Source organism: Schistocerca gregaria, chromosome 3 (genome assembly GCF_023897955.1).
Source record: "Schistocerca gregaria isolate iqSchGreg1 chromosome 3, iqSchGreg1.2, whole genome shotgun sequence".
NCBI lineage: Eukaryota > Metazoa > Arthropoda > Insecta > Orthoptera > Acrididae > Schistocerca > Schistocerca gregaria.
Window position 1 is genome coordinate 755,037,696 of NC_064922.1, and position 22,501 is coordinate 755,060,196.

Consider the following 22,501-nt stretch of genomic DNA (forward strand, 5'->3'; position numbering starts at 1 on the left):
GATTTTAATGTGTGTATTCGGGTGGCTGACTCTTTCCCAATTTTTGTTCCCATGGTCAGTCAACCAGTCTCCGACCCTCTTCTTTTCTTCCGTTTCTTTCTGTCCAGTCTTCGTCTGTACTCTTCTTGTCTCTAGTGTTCGCTGCCACATTGGTGTTCTTTCAGTGACTGGGGGGAGGGGCGTCTCCTCCCCCCTTGGTGTTTTACCTGTTCCGTAAATTTTGTTTCGCCGGTTTTTTTGGAATGGGGGACTGATGACCTTAGCTGTTTAGTCCCCCTTAAACATCCCAACAACAACAACAACAACAACAACATCCTTACTGACATTCTCTGTAAGTTTCTCGAACGCACGTTGAGCAAGTGACTGTGCTGGTTGAGAAACACGAGTCATGTCCAGAGCCACAGATAATTATGGGGAGACAATAGTTAGAACTGCAGCTTCCTCCACCTGTCCACTCCTACCATGCTCTCAATAATCGTGGGTTAACAAATTAGGTGCGCCTACACTGGCGTGGTCATAGCTGTACTCAACAAACACTTCTGCACTCTTTCAAGGCTCAAGCTGCTTTGCTTCCTCTCTGCTTGCAGTGTGACAGAGATTCTTCATATGCAAAGATAAATAATGGCCCAGCTAGTGCCATCTCGTCATTTCTATCGATACCCTTAAATAAATTTCTCTTGGCTATTACCCAGCAATTTACAATATTTACATTATAATTACAATAAAATATATACATTCAGAAATAAATGCAATATTACATCCATTACACATTAAATATAGTATATGTAACGAAGACTACAGATTCACAATTAAGTATAGTAAAAGTTATCAACGGATATTAAAAACTGAAAAAATTTCATATGGTGCAGAAGGTATTTTATTTGCATTTTTGGTGTTAGTGTTTAATACCATTCTAGTGAAGTGATGTGTATTCCTATTTCCCCTTACTTATGAATGTGAATCAAAACTATACAAAAAGGTATTGTAGTGAGAGCACAGATATTTTTGGGACTGTCATTTTATTTGCATGAGACATATCATGCCAAGGGAACATATACATCTTCAGTAAGGGCTGGTGACACTGCAACTTTGCAAAAGGAAATACCTTATTGGGGGAATATATAAGTACCAAGGATAGGCAGCCTGCTTTGAAGAGGCACAGAAACCCTAAGAAGATATGTAATTTTGATCATGCAAATGATGTTCTGCAAAATAACTAATGAAATCTTACACTCAGATAGATTGATTCATTGTATATAGAGACTTTGAGTTGCACATTGATATTGCGAGAAGTTTGAAATAATACATTTTATGATGTAATTAGTTATTGTTAATATACAGTTCATTGATGTGAAATGAGATAGTATGTTATTCAAGAGTATTTAGAAATGGAGTGTTGAGTTTTTCCAAACAGAAATTGTGAGGCAATTGGTGAAGAAGTCATAGCCTTCCAAGAGGGCAAGGTCAAAAAGAATAAAAAGTAATAAAGAATATATATGAAGTAACCTACATTCAGTGAAGGTATAGAGTGCACACTTCATTTAAATATGCTTCACCCAAATTATAAGTTACAAATATGAAAATTGTTATCTACTGTCTAATGCCCTATTATCTGAAAAAAATTAAAAATGATCCAACTGCTGCCGAGACAGTGGTGGGTGGACAACTGTAAATAATATTAGTTTGTATAAGTCAGAAGACTCATTGTCATATGTTCTAGAGAGCTGTCAGTCTGGAGAAATGCACACAGTAAAAACATTTCAGTCTGGCTAAAGGCTATTATCACAAAAATGATATCCAGTGTAAAATCACTGCTAGTATAATAATAATTGACAATGCCTCAAACATGAAAACAGCTTCCATGCTTTTGAACCTTCCACATATCTCGTGTTTTGCACATTCTTTAAATCTCATTATGCAACTTGCAGTATAAAAAAAGGCATTACAGAAACTGTTGATAAGGTCAAAAGGCACTTACATTTTTGAAAAAGACTCAATTTTCATTGAGCAAACGTGCTGAAATACAAGAAAATTGAAAGAAAAGTACAACAAATCACCATCTCAGGTGGAAATTATTTGGGATTTATGATACCATCAATCAGCTCCTAGGAAGTCATGGCCCCAGGGGCTGTGGAAATTGTCAAACTTGACAAATATTGATCTGAGCTGTGTTCTCATAGAAGGAATTACTCTTTAAATTGTGGGAATTCAGATAACTGCTATACCGAACACTTCGCCAAGTGGTTACGAAAATATTATGTATCCCAGGTATGTCAGTGCCCTGGGAGCATATCTTTTCATAAGGACAGAGATACACCAAGCAAAGAAACCAACTCACTTCAAATAAAATTGGTCAAATTTTGTTTATAAATTCTAACCTTCATTAGTTTCATCTTCTTAGACACTTTGGACCTGACAAGAGCATTTGATACGGTAAACCATAGGGTACATCTTAAAAAGCTAAAATCTTATAGTATTGGGGATCAAGCCATGAATCTTCTAACCACATACCTGCTGAATCATAAGCAAAGCACTAAATTGTCATGCAAAGTAGATAATAATTATTACAAGGTGTACCACAGGGCTCAATCATTGGACCCATTCTCTTCATTATATATATTAACAACACTGCACAACCCATTAACTCCCAAATTGTAAGCTATTCACATGACATGTCAATCTTATTCTTTGTGAATGAATCTAAAGAGCCAGAATCTCTTGCTACCAGTGGTGTAACAGAAGTAACAAAATACTTCAATGATCAGGGACTCAAGGTGAATGTCACTAAATCTCAGCTACTGACATTTAAAACAGGCAGTTCTCATCACAACAATACGAATAGTGTATGTAATATCTCTACAACAGAAAATGGTAACTGAAAATCCTGGGTGTATATGTCGATGAAAATTTGCGGTGGACATACCACATTAATTTCATATGCTGAAAAGTCAGTAGTGCCATATATCTCCTCAGCCAGCTCGCAAAGACAGTTCCTAGCCAAGCACTGAAATTAGTATATTGTAGAACACTTTATCCTTTTCTCAATTACGGAATTGAACTATGGGGCTGTGCAGCCAATGTACATTTAAAAAGAATACTACTACTACAGAAAAGAGCAATAAGACTTATACATGGGATGGGACATAGAGATTCATGTCGTGAAGTGTTTGTGGAGTACGAATATCTGACAATATATTCTCTGTACATCTTCAAAATAGTTGTATTTTTTATAAGTCAACCAACAGAAGCTATCAAGGGCAGTGATGTACACGATCACAACACTAAAACAAAGTGTAACTATTTCCGTAACAGAACAACGTTAAAAATGACTGATAGAAGTCCATATATCAGTGGTTTGATTTGGTATAACAAGCTACCAAACTCTCTGAGAACGTACACGGTAAATGTTTTTAAAACAAAATTAAAATCTTTTCTAGTAGAAACTTGTTTATATTCTTTCAATGAATTTTAAGACAGTGATTGTAACATGAGACATAGCATATCAGTTGTAATGTGATAAATGTAAAAAAATAGATGTAAGAAGCAACAGCTACAGAATGTAGTGTATTTTATTAGTATAAATATAACCATAGTATTGTCTGACATTTTCAAAAGCCATCATTACAATGGCTCCAAGCAAAGAAAATGTAAATAAATAAATATTGTCAGTTTGATTGAGAATGACAATTGTAGATAATTTCAGGAAGAAGAAAATTAATTTCAGTTGTTCTCATATTGGATTTTTTTTTTATTTTTTCTGAAGATGAAATGTTGGCCATTTTGTAAATATTAAAGCTACAAGGGATGTAACAGAAAATTATTGATCCTCTTTCTATGTTCTTTCAAAATGGATTAAAGTGAAGTAAAAATACGTGTAAAGTGACCTTGACTTAGAAAGGCAAGGCACATTCCTTTCAATTATTTTAATAAGTGAATGTTGAGTTGTGAGTCATGAAAAAGTGGTTTATCTTTTCAGTGAGTGAATGGTTCTGATACAATGTATCCAAAAAGAATAGTTTTTTCCATCTCTAGTTTGGACACAGTTCATTGATACACCCTATACCTAACCTTAGTATTGCAATTATCAACTGTTTTGACTCTGAAAGTTTACTATTTCAACCACTTTTTAGTGTTATGATCAATTACTTATTCTCCATAATCAAGGAGTGATGAAGGCTTTTTCTGTAATGTGGTCCTAATATTTGTGAAATTTCTGTTAATTGTAACAGCATCTGCTTCCTGGGTAGCCCTGATCTTTTACTTTTATTATTATTATTATTATTATTATTATTATTATTAGTTCATCATCATTCAGCAGCCGAGGCTGGACAGACATCATCAAGTTTACAGTAATATTATGACAGTAAAATTAATAAAACGAATTTTAGAACTAGGATAGAAGAGTTATGAACATACTAGATGACACTTAGTATCTGAGACAAATATCTTTTGTTGTTTAATCTAATTAAATTCTGTTACATCTAAATAAATGATGAGATCATTACTTCATTATTGAGTGAATGTTTCAAAGAAAATTCCCCAAAAAGCTATTTTAGAGATCTGTGTAGCAACAAATATCTTAGTATGCTAGGCTAGTGAACATTCTTATTCCCCCCCCCTTCCCCCCCTACCTCCCCCCCCCCCCCCTACACTCCCTCTTGTTTTCTTGTCATCACTCTCACCTATTGCTCCCATAGATGTTGATTGCAAGACCAAATTATAGTCATTATCTTTCATAACTGAGATTTTGTCTTTTAGTTCCAGGGAATTAATTGCTCTCACAAGGCCACTTGCACCAGCCTATCTCCGAATGGGAGGAACAGCAGCAGATCAACTTATTTTTGTACCAAATGAGGAAACAAATCAAGAAGATGTTTTGTTATCGAAGCCTTTGGTGGCTGCTAAGGCACAACATGTGGAATATTGTGATTATGGCTACCATTGTAACCGGAATATCTCGGATACATTCAATATGACAGGTAATGAAATCCGTATAATAGGATGTGCTAGTTTTGGTGTAATGTTAAAGGATTTTTAAATATTAATAATCTAGATAGAAATTGTGAGTTCACAGTAATATATAAACGTTTTGTACAAGCTAGCCATTGTATTGAAATAAACTTTGCAGTCTCTTTTATGCCTTTTCTTTGTAGCTTCTACTGTGAATAGACCTCTGCCATGACAAAATGGAGCTTCTGTCTACCTAGTTGCTCTTTCAACACTACATCCATTTAAATGGTACTTACCATTACAATGTCATTGCTGTCATGATGTTGCCTATATTTAAGTACAGAATGAGCGAGTTCCTAGGATAGTGAATGCAACCTGATGCCTTTTCTGCTGCTTAAAGAAGGAAACAAAAACTTGCCACCTAAAAAGCTTTAGTGTTTAGTACTTATTCAGTTTGTCTTCATCTGTGTTAATTATTTTCTAGCTATGTACCAAAGTTTGCAAGAACTCAAAATTAGAACACCGTCTTTTGTGGACAATTTTCTCACCGAGTTAGCTACTCAGACACACCTCACAGCACACATAAAAACTTAACTGCCAATACCCATCTCCTGCTTTATTCATTCTGCCAAAGATATCCTGTATATCTTGTTGGACTAGCGTTCCTGAGGGAGAGGATTTGGTGCAGGATGCCTTAGCCACAACTTTGGTCTGATATCCAGCCAGAATGTCCCTTGTACTCTACAGTAGAGTGTACACTGTTATTTAACTTCCTAAAGAGTTGGATATCTCAGTTGCTAAGAACATTCACTGTGAAAGGCAAGAATTCAGATTATGTCTTATTTTTTTTTTCAGTAGCAATTTCACCTTAGTTCTAATAACAAGTAATCAACAGTGTACTTCGTATTCTATTGTAACAGAGGTGCCCACCACGGTTTCCTGGGAGCTGATCATAGTCTGCAGCCACAGCTACTTGAGATGAAGCATTTTAAGTCCATTGTGTACTTGCAAGTTAGTAGTTCTGTGTGTTTAAGGCTGAATCTTAGAGCAGGTTGTCTTCGTTTTTTTTCTGCGTTCTAACCATTGCCATCATGTGATGTTAACATAGGGCATGTCTACATTTACAACTAGCCTCTGCAAACCACCATGAGGTGCATGTCAGAGGGTACGTCCCATTGTACCAGTTACTAGGGTTTCTTCCCATTACATTCGCATATGGTGCATGGGAAGAATGATTGTTGAATGCCACTGTGCATGCAGTAGTAGCTATTCTAACCATATTCGCAGAATCCATCTGAGAGTGACACGTAGGGGATTGTAGTATATTCCTAGAGTTATCATTTAAAGCCAGTTCTTGAAACTTTGTTAATAGACTTTCTTGAGATATTTGTTGTCTATCTTCAAGAGTCTTCCAGTTCAGTTCCTGAGTATCTTTGTGACACACTCCCATGGATCAAACTAACCTCTGACCATTTGTGTTGCTTTCTCTGTACACATTCATAACCCCCTATTAGTCCGACACACTTGAATGATGCTCTAGAACCAGTCGCATGAGTGATTTGTTATCAATCTGCTTGGTAACTGATTGCATTTACCCAGTATTTTACCAGTACACCAAAATTTACCACCTGCTTTACTCTTGACAGAGCCTATGTGACCATTCCATTTCATATCCCTATGAAGTGCCACACTCGGGCATTTCTATGAGATGCCAACTCCAGCAGTGACTCATTGATATTATAGTCATAGGGTAGTGCATTATTTCATTTTGTGAAGGGTACAGTTTTACATTTCTGAACATTTAAAGCAAGTTGCCAATGATTGCACCATTTTAAAATTTCGTCAAGCTCTTATTGAATGTTTATGCAGCTTCTGTTGGATAGCATTTCATTATAGAAAATCTGAATAAATTCTGATGTTACTATTGATATTGTCTGCAAGTCATTAATATACAAAATGAACAGCAAGGGTCCCAACACACTTCCCTGGGGCACACCTGAAGTTACCTTTTTTTCCCTCTCTCTTGAGTCATCAGTCTTCTGACTAGTTTGATGCAGCCCACCATGAATTCCTCTCCCATGCCAACCTCTTCATCTCAGAGTAGCACTTGCAACATACATCCTTAATTATTTGCTGGATGTATTCCAATCTCTGTCTTCCTCGGCAGTTTTTACCCTCTACAGCTTCCTCTGATACCATGGAAGTCATTGCCTGATGTCTTAACAGTAGTTCTATCATTCTGGTCCCTTCTCCTTGTCAGAATTCCATGTACTTCGTTCCTCTCCGATTTTGTGCAGAACCTCCTCACTCCTTACCTTATCAGTCTACCTCATTTTCAACATTCATTTGTAGCACCACATTTCAAATGCTTTAATTCTCTTCTTTTCCAGTTTTCCCACAGTCTGTGTTTCACTATCATATAATTCTGTGCTCCAAAGGTATGTTTTCATAATTTTATTTCTCAAATCAAGGTCTATGTTTGATACTAGTAGACTTTTCTTGGCCAAGGGTGCCCTTTTTGCCAGTGCTAGTCTGCTTTTGATGTCCTCCTGGCTCCATCTGTCATTGGCTATTTTGTTGCTAAGGTAGCAGAATTTCTTAACTACATCTACTTCAATTCTGATGCTCAGTTTCTTGCTGTTTTCATTTTTGTTACTTCCCATTACTTTCATCTTTCTTTTATTTACTCTCAGTCCATATTCTGTACTCGTGAGACTGTCCAATCCATTCCGCAGATCATGTAATTCCTCCAAACTTTCACTCAGGATAGCAATGTCATCAGCGAATCTTATCATTGATATCCTTTTACTTTGAATTTTAATTCCACTCTTGAACTTTTATTTTATTACCATCATTGCTTCTTTGATGTACAGATTGAACGGAAGGGGCGAAAGACTACATCCCTGACTTAAACCTTTTTAAACTGAGCACTTTGTTCTTGGCCGTACACTCTTACTATTTCCTCTTGGCTCTTGTACACAGTGTATATTACCCATCTCTCCGTATTGCTTACTCCTATTTTTCTCAGAATTTCAAACATCTTGCATCATTTTACATTGTTAAATGCTTTTCTCATGTCGACAAATACTAGGAATATGTCTTGATTTTTCTTTAGCCTTGGTGCCATTATCAACTGCAACGTCAGAATTGCCTGTCTGATGCCTTTACCTTTCCTAAAGCCAAACTGATAGTCATCTAGCGAATCCTCAGTTTTCTTTTGTGTTCTTCTGTATATTATTGTTGTCAGCAATTTGGATGCATGAGCTGTTAAGCTGATTGTGCGATAGTTCTTGCACTTGTTGGCTCTTGTAGTCTTTGGAATTGTGTGGATGATGTTTTTCCAAAAGTCAGATGGTATGTCACCAGACTCATGCGTTCTACAAACCAACGTGAATAGTCGTTTTGTTGCCACGTCCCCCAATAATTTTAGAAATTCTGATGGAATGTTATCTATTCCTTTGGGCTTATTTGATCTTAAGTCCTAATTCTAATACTGGGGCCCCTATCTCTTTTAAATTGATTCCTGTTTCTTCATCTATCACTTCAGACAAATCTTCTCCCTCATAAAGGCCTTCAATGTACTCTTTTCACCAATCCATTCTCTCCTCTGTATTTAACAGAGGAATTCCCGTTGCACTCGTAATGTTACCACCCTTGCTTTTAATCTGACTGAAAGTTATTTTGACTTTCCTATGTGCTCAGTTAGTTCTTCCTGCAATCATTTCTTTTTTGATTTCTTCACAATTTTCATGCAGAATTTTGTCTTAGCTTCCCTGCACTTTCTATTTATTTCATTCCTCAGTGCCTGGTATTTCTGAATTTCCCTAAACGTTTTTGTAATTCAATCTTTCATTGATCAACAGAAGTATTTCTTCTGTTACTTGTGGTTTCTTCACAGTTACCTTCTTTGTACCTATGTTTTTTTTCCAACTCCGTGATTGTTCTTTTTAGAGATGTCCATTCCTCTTCAACTGTGCTGCCTTCTGAGATATTCGTTATTGCTGTACCTATAGCCTTAGAGAACTTTAAGATTATCTTGCCATTCCTTAGTACTTTCATATCCACTTCTTTGTATATTGATTCTTCTTGACTATCTCTTAAACTTCAGCCTATTCTTCATCACTACTACATTGTGATCTGAATCTGTATCTGCTCCTGGGTATGCCTTACAATCCAGTATCTGATTTCTCAATCTGTGTCTGACCATGATGTAGTCTAACTGAAATCTTCCCATATCACTTGGCCTTTTCCAAGTATACCTCTGCCCCTTGCGACTCTTGAACAGAGTATTCGCTATTACTAGATGAAATACACTCCTGGAAATGGAAAAAAGAACACATTGACACCGGTGTGTCAGACCCACCATACTTGCTCCGGACACTGCGAGAGGGCTGTAAAAGCAATGATCACACGCACGGCACAGCGGACACACCAGGAACCGCGGTGTTGGCCGTCGAATGACGCTATCTGCGCAGCATTTGTGCACCGCCGCTGTCAGTGTCAGCCAGTTTGCCGTGGCATACAGAGCTCCATCGCAGTCTTTAACACTGGTAGCATGCCGCGACAGCATGGACGTGAACCGTATGTGCAGTTGACGGACTTTGAGCGAGGGCGTATAGTGGGCATGCGGGAGGCCGGGTGGACGTACCGCCGAATTGCTCAACACGTGGGGCGTGAGGTCTCCACAGTACATCAATGTTGTCGCCAGTGGTCGGCGGAAGGTGCACGTGCCCGTCGACCTGGGACCGGACCGCAGCGATGCACGGATGCATGCCAAGACCGTAGGATCCTACGCAGTGCCGTAGGGGACCGCACCGCCACTTCCCAGCAAATTAGGGACACTGTTGCTCCTGGGGTATTGGCGAGGACCATTCACAACCGTCTCCATGAAGCTGGGCTACGGTCCCGCACACCGTTAGGCCATCTTCCACTCACGCCCCAACATCGTGCAGCCTGCCTCCAGTGGTGTCGCGACAGGCGTGAATGGAGGGACAAATGAAGACGTGTCGTCTTCAGCGATGAGAGTCGCTTCTGCCTTGGTGCCAATGATGGTCGTATGCGTGTTTGGCGCCGTGCAGGTGAGCGCCACAATCAGGACTGAATACGACCGAGGCACACAGGGCCAACACCCGGCATCATGGTGTGGGGAGCGATCTCCTACACTGGCCGTACACCTCTGGTGATCGTCGAGGGGACACTAAATAGTGCACGGTACATCCAAACCGTCATCGAACCCATCGTTCTACCATTCCTAGACCGGAAAGGGAACTTGCTGTCCCAACAGGACAATGCACGTCCGCATGTATCCCGTGCCACCCAACGTGCTCTAGAAGGTGTAAGTCAACTACCCTGGCCAGCAAGATCTCCGGATCTGTCCCCCATTGAGCATGTTTGGGACTGGATGAAGCGTCGTCTCATGCGCTCTGCACGTCCAGCACGAACGCTGGTCCTACTGAGGTGCCAGGTGGAAATGGCATGGCAAGCCGTTCCACAGGACTACATCCAGCATCTCTACGATCGTCTCCATGGGAGAATAGCAGCCTGCATTGCTGCGAAAGGTGGATATACACTGTACTAGTGCCGACATTGTGCATGCTCTGTTGCCTGTGTCTATTTGCCTGTGGTTCTGTCAGTGTGATCATGTGATGTATCTGACCCCAGGAATGTGTCAATATAGTTTCCCCTTCCTGGGACAATGAATTCACGGTGTTCTTATTTCAATTTCCAGGAGTATATATTGCAGAACTCAATTAGTCTTTCACCTCTCTCATTCTTTGTCCCAAGCCCATATTCTCTTCTAACCTTTTCTTTCACTCCTTCCTCTACAACTGCATTCCAGCCCCCCCTTGAGTATTAAATTTTCGTCTCCCTTCACATACTGTATTACCCTTTCAATATTCTCATGTACTTTCTCTACCTCTTCATCTTCTGCTTGCAGCATCAGCATGCACACCTGAACTATCAATGTCAGTGTTGGTTTGCTATCAGTTCTGATAAGAACAACCCTATCACTGTCTGCCCTACCTTTCTACTCATAACGAATTCTATTCCCATTATACCATTTTCTGCTGCTTTTGATATTACGCTATACTCATCTGACCAGAAATCCTTAGCTTTTTTCCATTTCACTTCACTGACCCCTACTACATATAGATTGAGCCTTTGCTTTTCCCTTTACAGATTTTATGATTTCTCTACCATATTCAGGCTTCTGACATTCCACACCCTGACTCATAGAAGGTTATCCTTTCGTAGCTTAGTGAATCTTTTTCACATGGTCAACTCATCTTTGGCAGTCCCCTCACAAAAATCCGAATGGAGGACTATTCTGGAACCTTTTGCCATTGCAGAGACCATCATGACACTTTTTCATTTACGGGCCACATGTCCTGTGGACACACGTTATGTGTCTTTAATGCAGTGGCTTCCATTGCCTTCTGCATCCCCATGCCATTGATCATTGCTGTTTCTTCTTCCTTTTTGGGGCAGTTTCCCACTGCAAGACGAGAGAGTTCCCTGGACCTCTGTCCTCTCCTCTGCCCACTTTGACAAGGCTGTCGGTAGAATGAGAGTGACTTCTTATGCCAGAAATCTTTGACCACCATTGCTGATTATTAATCAAAATTTAAGCAGTGGCAGGTTACAAACCCAGAACCGGTGACATTTTTATTACTATTCAAAGACGCTACCCCTTTTTAGAAGGAATGGTCGCGGGGGCAAAGTAGGCAGGGCTCATTGTATGAGGCCTGGCCATGAAGTCTCCGTCACCAAACAAGAACATATGGAAGGGGTAAGTGGCCATGGCAGAATATTCATTTATTTACTGACAAAAAATACATTCGTCCTTTCCATGACTTGTTTGTGAAAGAAAGAAAAATAAACAAAAAGCTATATGTAACATGCACGTGCAGAGTCGGTACTGCACAGATGCTGACGCTGCCCCATTTTCATGGCATGTCTTCTTGTAATGTCGTGTAGGTACTGTCATCTGTTCGTTTCCTTTTGTAAATGTATCAAATTTATCTCCTGTGATGAATAATCCAGCTGTGTGGCAGATCGTGGAAGATGCTCTGCAAGAAGTTCAAAAAGTATTGACTGTTCTTAGGGTTCTTTACAATAGCTCAATGACGATCCTTTAAACAGTTCCAAAAATGCATGAGATCTATAACACCACCTCCATGTAAAAAATGAATTGTGTGACCTCTGACCACATGACAGCATTTTGTCCTTGGGTAATGAACAGATTCTGGGCAGAGGAGAGTGTGGGAATCGACATAAGAGGGTGACATACATAAAAAGAGAGCCAAACTCTGATGCACAGAATACATGATCTCTTCTGCCGGCCCACAATGGAGCTGGTGTTCATCTGTATCATGGACATTGCAGCTCACATATAAAGATGAATCTGCAAGATGGATCCTATGAAGTCTGTCTTGAGTAATTTGTTTTCTGTTCACAGTCAAGTACCAGGTTTGACGTACACCTGAACTGAGCATTATCACAGTGACAGTGTGCCATACTACGTTCCAATGCATGGTAGGACAAGTCAGTTTGGCGACATTTGGCGACCGGTGGCGAATTAGTGTGTGGTAGATGTCACTGGCTGTTGGTAGGTGAGAGATGGGGAGAACGTCCTGTAGGTAGCTATACTCCAGGTAAAACCCCCCAACGTAGGAAAAGAGCACCGGTATGTCAGTAAGCACCACTGGAGGCTCAAGAGAATATGGTGCCGAGCCTCCATCGTCAGCAAAGCTTGAGGTGCATAGTAAAATATAGACACACTGCTCGATTGTGAACACTGACAAGGCCAAATCTGCCCTATTCTTTAGGAAGAGTGAGGGAGTTGTATTAAACCTTAAATATCATTCGAGCACTGACAGAGGAACCAAATGCCACTACCATGCTCTGAGTTATGTGTTAGGCATCAGTAGTGTTTGCAATCCATGCGGAATTTGTGATGCCTGATAGACATCAACAAATTCGGTCCATTGTTGAAGGTCTAATGCATGAAGATGATGATTCACAAGTCCAGCAGAGATGTATTGCAAGAGGCTTCGATAATTAGTGGTCGTTGTGTGTGAGATGTTGTCTGTGCAGTCAATATGAAGCCAGAAGATTTTATCGCACAGTCTGAGTGGGGCAACACTTGCAGGTGTCATCCTAGTGCCAATATTCAAAGCCACTGATTTTTGTACATTTTTGTGGCTCCTCCAAGCTTCACCATAAGTGTCTAACCAATCCAAGGCCTTGCAAACATCATGTTCATCACAAAGTATTAACATTAGATCATCTGCATACACAGTGCACCTAAAATTGAAGCCACCAAGAGACAAACCCATGAGGCGGCATCACAGCCCGCACAACAAAGGTTCTAATGCTAAAGTGTACAGTATTGTTGATAATGGGGATCCCTGTCTAACAGTGTGGCGAATTTGCAAGGTGTTCGACAATCTACTGTTGACAAGCACTTTCGATGTTTTGCCACATAGGAGACAGAGCACCACCTCTACAAAAGTGCCTGGGTAACACACATTCTGAAGAATAGCAGTTAAGTACATATGACTGTCATGATCAAATGCTTGACTGTAGCCTCTCGCAGCCAGATCTCTTGGTACAAGATGCACCTTAGCGAGGGCAATCAGGTCCCTGTTGTGCCACAGGGTGGAGCGGATATAATGCATCCCACCCATTGATGCCTAATCCACTGATAGGACATAAGATGTCTTATGTCGAATTCGAGCTGCCAGTAGATGTGTGAAGATTTCCGTATCACAGTTTAACAAAATTAATGGTCATTAGTGTGTAATACGTGAACCTCTGCAAGGTTGATGGATTGGGAAGATGATATCTTCCACAAATGCAGCCAGAAGTGGCACCTCTGACAAATGCAGCCAGAAGTTGCACCTCTGGTGTCATGAGCTCTTGCCATGCAGTAGTCCAATAGGACACCAATAGTCTCTGGAATGTCCTATGAAACTGCAGGGTTTATTGGTGGCTTATTGGGTGTTCGTTTTCCTATGGCATCCAACACTTCTTCTTCAGTTACCAGTTCTAGCAGTTTCTGTTGGGTTGGAGCTCCGGAGTAACTGTAGCGTGCATCAAACCAGCGACAGCAGTAATGATCTCTGGATCAGATCTCATCTCTGCTTACAGGTGAGAATAATGGGTAAAGGAGCCATGCTTACGTCTCTTTACGTGACATGACGGCCGCCATTTTCTGTCGCCACCTTGTGGGTCAATGTCCTGCCTCTGCACTTTCTTTCCATGGCTATATGGTACACAGAGGACAATTTGTTGGCGATTCTGACTGTTTGTCATGTACGAAAGATGGTCCCTTTCAGCTGTTGATGTGTCAACTTCAAAGTCTTCACTTTTGCTCAGTTGAGAGTCATCTGGTGGTCTGGTGATGGGGCATAACACAACACTACCTGAGGATGGCGTAGTAGAACTCTGTAGTGCCGCACCTCCATGCTGCAGCTTCCCTTCTAAAAGTCTTCAAGGTACGTTGAAGGCTCAGCTTGGCACAACCCAGCCGCCACTGTAGAGCAGATGTATATGCTCCTTGTAATCATAGACACAGTCTCCCACGCCCACTTGACATTCAGGTAAAGCCAGGTGAGCGGTGTTAAATTTCCACAGGCTGTGGCTGTGCCAAACCTGTTGGCGTCAAAGCTTGATGGTATAAATGTAATCAGTGTGCTCTATAAATGCAGCTGGCCACACCTCAGTGCCGTGACCGCATCGCTGAGAGAGTTGGAAGTATATATCCTATCAATTATGCTAGACGAATGTTCCGTAAAGTGCGTGAAACCCTGACAATAAGCATAAATGATATTCCAAGTGTCTACCAAACTGAGTTTGTGAATGACTGCGCCAAGTTCTGGTCATTTTGAATGCTGAGGAATTAGGTCCTTCGGAGATTGTGTACAACTAAAATCACCTCTGGTCACCATATCATCTAGCCTGACTTGGCATAATTGTGTTAATTCCTCAGTGAAGAACAACGTATGTTCAAGCCTCTTGCTTCTACTGGACGGTGCATAAACTTTGATGAGGTGTACCCTCTGTACCGTAAGCGCCATACTCCTGACGTTCGGTTGGTAATGTATATCGGTGGCTATTAACCCTTCTTTGAGAAGTAATGCGATAACCCTACCCGTATCCGATGCATGTGATATGCATGTCATGTATCGAGTGATGTTCTGGAAGCCAAGAACATATACTTCCTGCAATAAGACCATGTCGATTTTGGCCGCATTAAGTGTGATGCATAGCAATGACAGTTTCTCGTGTGACCAGATGGTATTGATGTTAATCGTTGTTTATCTATATGACTGTCGTTCGTTCTCAAAGGTAGTGGTAGTGATTCGTGTATGCAGTGGTGATGCCACCCAGACGTTTCTATTATCATGCTATCTGCAGGAGAGAGGGAGGATTGTGTAACTCCGCCTCTTCTGTATATAGTGTGCAAATGCACCATGAACACAAATGCTTTATACTCTCATCAGCAGCTTATAGTAACTGGTCTGACCCTTGTGGTTTGGTAGTACGAGACCTCAATTTAACTTTTATAACATCTGATGTACTGTAAGCTTTTCATATGCACACATTCTCACACTTTTTTTATTAACTTATAATTATTTGTATTACAGTGCTGCTCTTTTATTTGGTACCTAACACCTAACCATAATGTTCCTAAATTATTTCAGGACATGTCCCTGCAGTGTTCACTGGAAGGAAACTTGATACTAACTTAAAACTAGGCATATAGTTGCTTGATGCCTAACACATCACCTTTTCAATACTCACATACACATTTTCCATTAGTACAGAGCCATATTCGTCGATCATCTTGTGTTACAAGACCACTGATGTTTATAGTGCAGCTATCATTTTGATTTACCTTTTCCACATGAAATTAAAAGTGTTGTCATAGATGGGGCACAATCTCATTATCTTTTGTCGCTTATTCAAAGCTTTTCATGTATTCCTTCCTTCATTGTACATTTATTTATTTATTTATCGTGTGACAAAGTACATTGTATGGATGAAGATATATTTTCATTTCACACATCTACAGGTAATAGGTTTTTCTGTCTTCTGTTTAACAAAAATATAGTTTATTACAAAATTATTCTAGGTCTATTTCATGTTGTTATGGTCTTCAGTCCTGAGTCTGGTTTGATGCAACTCTCCATGCTACTCTATCCTGTGCATGCTTCTTCATCTCCCAGTACCTACTGCAAACGACATCCTTCTGAATCTGCTTAGTATATTCATCTCTTGGTCTCCCTCTACGATTTTTACCCTCCATGCTGCCCTCCAATACTAAATTGGTGATTCTTCGATGTCTCAGAACATGCCCTACTAAACGATCCCTTCTTCTAGTCAAGTTGTGCCACAAGCTCCTCTTCTCCCCAATTCTATTCAATACCTCCTCATTAGCTATGTGATCTGCCCATCTAATCTTCAGCATTCTTCTATAGCACCACATTTCAAAAGCTTCTATTCTCTTCTTGTCTAAGCTATTTATCGTCCACGTTTCACTTCCATACATGGCTACACTCCATACAAATACTTTCAGAAACGACTTCCTAACATTTAAATTTATACTCAATGTTAACAGATTTTTCTTCTTCAGAAACGCTTTCCTTGACATTGCCAGTCTACATTTTATATCTCCTCTACTTTGACAATCATCAGTTACTTTGTTCCCCAAATAGCAAAACTCCTTTACTACTTCAAGTGTCTCATTTCCTAATCTAATTCCCTCAGCATCACTCGACTTAATTCTACTACATTCCATTATCCTCATTTTGCTTTTGTTGATGTTCATCTTATATCCTCCTTTCAAGACACTATCCATTCCATTCATTTGCTCTTCCAAGTCCTTTGCTGTCTCTGACAGAATTACAATGACATTGGTGAACCTCAAAGTTTTTTTTCTTCTCCATGGATTTTAATACGTACACCGAACTTTTCTTTTGTTTCCTTTATTGCTTGCTCAATATACAGATTGAATAACATGGGAGATAGACTACAACTCTGTCTCACACCCTTCCCAACCACTGCTTCCCTTTCATACCCCTCGACTCTTATATCTGCCATCTGCTTTCTGTACTAATTGTAAATAGCGTTTCGCTCCCTGTATTTTACCCCTGCCACCTTCAGAATTTGAAAGAGAATATTCCAATCAACATTGTCAAAAGCTTTCTCTAAGTCTATAGATGCTAGATACATAGGTTTGCCCTTCCTTAATTTTTCTTCTAAGATAAGTCGTAAGGTCAGTATTGCCTCACGTGTTCCAATATTTCTACAGAATCCAAACTGATCTTCCCCGAGCATTGGACTATGCTTTGCTGTGCATGTGTACAGTGGCTGTTATCTTGTAAGCTAGCCTTGCTGTTATCTTGTAAGCTAGCCTCACTGCACATGCATAGTGTCTCCCTCTCTGCACTACATCATGTGTTTTATGTCTCAGGTGTATTACTCCATTACGTTTAGAGAGTACACATATTATTAAAATAAATCTTGCACTCATTGAGGGAAGGGTCTTCAGAGCTTTCTATGGCTCATGGACATTTAATCAAAATCTTACTTTGGTTTTTAACCTATGCTGACATTGCCTAGTGCACAAGTTCCCACAGATCTTTACGTGAATAGAATCCTTTGTCCTTTCCACTGTTCACATTGGCTAATCTATAAGAACCTGAATGTGGCATGGGGTATGGAGAGAAGCAGAAAGTTTTGTGGAGGTACACCTCCATTTTATTTTTATATCCTTTTGTTACACCAGGGTGTCTCCCAAAATCGTGTTCTTATCTATCAGATTTTGAAGCTTCTCTTTTTGGTCTTGAGTCCAACATGCAGATTTACTTGCCTTGTTGTGTATGAAGTTAGGATTTATGTCCTTTTCTGGTAGCTGTACAATCTCTTATACTTTCAAAAATATGACAACTGAATAAAATAATTGCATGTGGATATTTGAGGTGTGCCCTTGTCTATTTTCACTGGTGTTTGTTTTATCCAAATCTACTGAGATTGTTGGGTTGTTTATTCTAATGGTGTTTCTCTTTTGCTATATCAATTTGTGCTTGATATTTTCGAAAAGTGTCTATACCTATAAAGCAACTTGAAAAAAGAAAAGAAAACAAACAATTTTAACAGGGATTAATGCATGCAGATTGACTCCCTTAGACTTGCTTCCTACTGCTGTCTGTATTTTGCCATTCTGAAGTGGAAGTGTTAATCTGCAGCCTCGCTTTTGCAATTTATCAAAATTGTCCCTGAGATATCACATTAGTTGTGGCACCAGCATCTAGTACCATAAGTACATTTAAGTTGAATTTTTGAGCATTAACTGTTGCTTACACTGTTTTCTCACCTTCCCTTTTGTGGTTAGTGGTATCTTCCTGGCACAATTCATCTTTGGTATCTCCACTCTGATCATATGTAATAAAACAGTTTTTAATTAGCTTTATGCCCCCACCCCCTTCATTGGTCATCAGACGGGGACTTATTGAGACTTGCTTAAGTTTTCCTGACTGACTGGGCTACTGATCACCTCATTTGAGATGATGTCAACTAAGTGTATGTTGTGGATTTGGTTCTTACAATTGCTGTCTTGGCAGCTCTTGATTCAAAATCTCGATGGCCATGCCCACTACTGGAAACATAATTGTGGTTGTGGAGACTATAATCATCTGTTGGTGGATTGTTTGCTTGTCTGTCTGTGTTTTGTCCTTGCCAATTTCTGCACTGGTTATTGTCACCAGTTTGCAGTGTATTGTGCACCTGCTTGCTGTACCCTCTCTGGTCAGTATAGCGTGATCAGTTAAAATGTTGTCCTCGATTGTTCTTGTAACCTCATTTATATTTTTGGCCTTTCCCATTGCGAAAGTGGGAGAGAGTCAGAAGAGCTGCTTTTTCTTACAGTAAAAGAATTTATGAATGTCAAAATAACAAGCTGAATATTTTATTATGTACTGTAAGTTTATTGTCGATTTAGTTTATTCTATAAATATAACTGTTGTTTTATGTATTATGAGTTAATTAGAATATTCATAAAAACTGTAATTGTGACTTGTCTCATAACCATGTGTAACAATATTCAGCAGGATTTTGGGCATTAGTAAGAATCAGATGACCCCTCACTCTTTCATTTAATTTTGTATTGCATGGACTAACCAGATATATTTCTATCATTTACTTATCTTTTCAGGAACTTTTATGTCTTTATCTTTCATTCTTTTCATGACATTATTCACTAATCTACTGTTTCTATCCACTTATTTGATTAAGTCTGCAGTTTTCGTCTCTTTTTTTTTAATACAATAGCCCATGAGTGCCAAGTGCCTGCACAACTTTCAAAAAGGATAGTCCTGTGTTTCAGATACAGTAGAGTCTCGATAATTCGAGGTGAATGGGACCGGAACCACCTCGAACTATCGAAATTTAAATGGGAAAAAGAAATATTGTGATATTGTAAGTAATACAGGTCAAAATATGAACTTTATTAAAATAAAAGTATTTACACATGCATTTTCATTGGCAGAATAATAATAATAATTATTATTATTATTATTTATTTACACAAGTAATAGTAAAGTGTCTTTTGTTTGGCGAAGCTGCAATGTTTCCTCGCGGCAATGTCACGCCACCATCTCAGGAGCAGTAGGCCAGTTGGTTTTGCCTCAGGCTGTTGTTCTACATAGTATATGGCATCCTCAAGAGCAGCGTAGCCATCGGTGTGACTCATCATCAGTGCAGCCTCTGCCTCGTCATCCTCATCACTCTCACACTGTGATGGAATGTTAACCATGTCAATTATAGAAGAGTCTATCACTTCCAACTATTCGTCCGAATTTATCCACTCACCTACTTTCACCTCTTCTGCCTCTTCACACCCTGGCAATCTTCTGATTAAATTACACAATGGTTGATCGTCCTCATCTGCTAAATCTTCAGTTTCTGTGTCTGGCATACTTTCCTGTAGAAATTTCCTCCATGACTTAGAAATTGTGTCTGACTTCATTTCACTCCAAGATTCGCTAATCCAGTACATGGCGTCCTTCAAAGTCACTTTCTTCAAAGCTCCTACAATGCTTTCATTGCCTTCAGAATGCAGGATTGACTGTAGAAATCGCCGTCGCTACTCTCTCTCTCTCTCTCTCTCTCTCTCTCTCTCTCTCTCTCTCTCTGTCTCTGTCTCTCTCTCTCTCTCTTTTTGACATTCCAGGACACCCTGATCCATGGGCTGAATGAGACAGGTAATGTTTGGTGGAAAAAACAAGGTGTGGATACTGTCGCACTGCAGTTCTTCTGCACTTGGAAGTCAGGATGCGTTAGCCATGAGCAAAATTGCTTTGCACGGCAGTCCCCTTTCTTTTAAAAAAATTCTTGCAGTCAGGTACAAATGAGTTAAAAAACCAGTTCTTGAAGATTTCCTAATTCATCCAGGCACTATTCTGATGTGTATAGCCAACCGGAAGAGCCGAGATGGATACATTCTTGAATGCTCTTGGCTTGGCCGACTTCTCAATCACAACTAGTTTTAGTTTGTGGTTTCCAGTTGCATTTGAAGCTGCCATAACTGAGGCGCTCTTTGCTTTTTTTAGTGCCCAGGAGCACTTTTTTCTTCACAAGAAGCAAGTGTTCTTGCTGGTAACATTTTAAAATTTTGCCCAGTTTCCTCACAGTTATATATTTGTTCATTAGACAAATTTTCGTCAGTTATGATTTTTGTAAACTCTACGATAAATTTTGAAATGGCCTGAGCATCACCAGAGAGTTTTTCTCCACACACATCTAGTTGACACACTCCATACCTCTTCTTCCACTTGTTGAGCCAGCCCACACTAGCAGCCAAATTTTCATCTGCTTCCTGCAGCTGGTTTCTGAAAAACAAAGCTTTTTCTTGCAAGATTTGGCCAGAAATCAGAGCACCCTTCTGTCTCTGTTGGGTAAACTGCATTTTTCTTTTGGTCCATCATGCACCACCATCTTGCATGCTACCTCTTGGCGTGTGACGGGATTTACACCCAATGTCTTCTGGGTTGCCTCCTTCTCATCTTGTGCGCAATCCCCTTCTTAGCGCCCACGACAACTGTGGACCCTTTCAACACCTAAAATCCAGCACGGTAGCCAGTCCATTGTGGTGGGGTCGCCATGTGCCCTCTTGGTAGTAGCCCCCTGACCACGCAGGGATCACACTACAGTTGCCAGAGCTGTTTCCTCCCCATGCGTGCCAAGGAGTATGTACCCATCTTGTCTGGGGCACGGGGACTCCGGGCAACGGGATATCAGCCAGGTACCCGTTGCTTTGGCTGGGTGGCGCCCTTGGGGAGAGCCCTCCTTCGGAGTAGGTGGCATCTGGGCGGATGTGGCGCAGTGAAGCGCAATAAATCGCACCAAGCTGGTGGTCGCACGGCCACCAGCGTCTCTAAGCGAGGCAGAATTGAATTTGATGCTGTGCAATATGACCCTCAGTCATTCCCCTCATTGGCTGCGCCGTGCGAGGGACGCAGATCTAGTGCCAAGCCAGAGCCTTACGTACCGCAATACCTTGTCTGCAGCAGGACTGATGGTGACTCCTTTCTTACGACGAAGCCTCTGTTTTTTGTGGAACACCTGGAGGATAAGTTTGGGGAAGTGGCGGGGTTGTCTAAAATGAGGAATGGGTCCATCCTCGTCAAGACATCCTCCCCAGCCCAGTCATGGGCGTTGCTCTTGTGTGATAAGCTGGGTGACGTCCCTGTTACTGTCACTCCCCACAGTAGCTTAAATGTGGTCCAGGGGATTATTTACCATCGTGACCTATTGTTACAATCCGACGGCGAGCTGAGAACTGACTTGGAACGAGGTGGTGTGCATTTTGTCCGTCGTGTACATAAAGGACCAAAGACTAACAGGGTGGCCACCGGTGCCTTTATCTTGGCCTTCGAGGTTGCTGTATTGCCCGAGAAGGACAAGGTAATGGTTTACCATTGAGACGTCAAGGCATACGTCCCTCCCCCGATGCGGTGCTTCCAGTGCTGGAAGTTTGGACATATGTCCTCCCGTTGCCCATCCAGCGCCACATGTCGAGATTGCGGACGCCCCTCTCATCCCGATTCTCCATGTGCGCCTCCACCTGTATGTGTCAACTGTGGGGAACACCACTCTTCATGCTCGCCGGATTGCCCCGTTGTTAAGAAGGAGCAGAAAATATGGAATTTAAGACCCTGTACCGGCTTACTTATCGAGAGGCTAAATTGAAATTTGAAAGGTTGTATCCTGTCCCCCTTCGAACATCTTATGCTGCAGCCACATTATCGTCGCCGTCGCGGGCGGCAGTTGTCGCCTCACCTGTGCCGCCTTCAGTGGGCCCTCGAGGCCGTGCATCTCTGTCTGCCCCCCCCCCCCCCCCCCCCCCCTAGTGTCTGGGGGCAAGCCTTCCTCTGTTGCCCCCTTAGCAGCTGGGGGCAAACCTTCCTCTGTTGCCCCCTTAGCAGTTGGGGGCAAACCCTCTTCTGTCACTCCCCTCACGCATACTTCGGGAGTGACATCTGCT

At 40.9% G+C, this 22,501-nt stretch overlaps 1 protein-coding gene across 1 annotated transcript in view; it reads left to right on the forward strand.

Annotated features, from left to right (window-relative positions):
- LOC126354054 (heparanase-like) overlaps positions 1-22,501 on the forward strand; it is a 300,990-nt gene that overhangs the window by 111,179 nt on the left and 167,310 nt on the right. Inside the window, exon 2 of the mRNA XM_050003411.1 lies at positions 4,759-4,979. Within this exon, the coding sequence (XP_049859368.1) occupies positions 4,759-4,979 (221 nt within the window). The remainder of the gene's footprint in view (positions 1-4,758; positions 4,980-22,501) is intronic.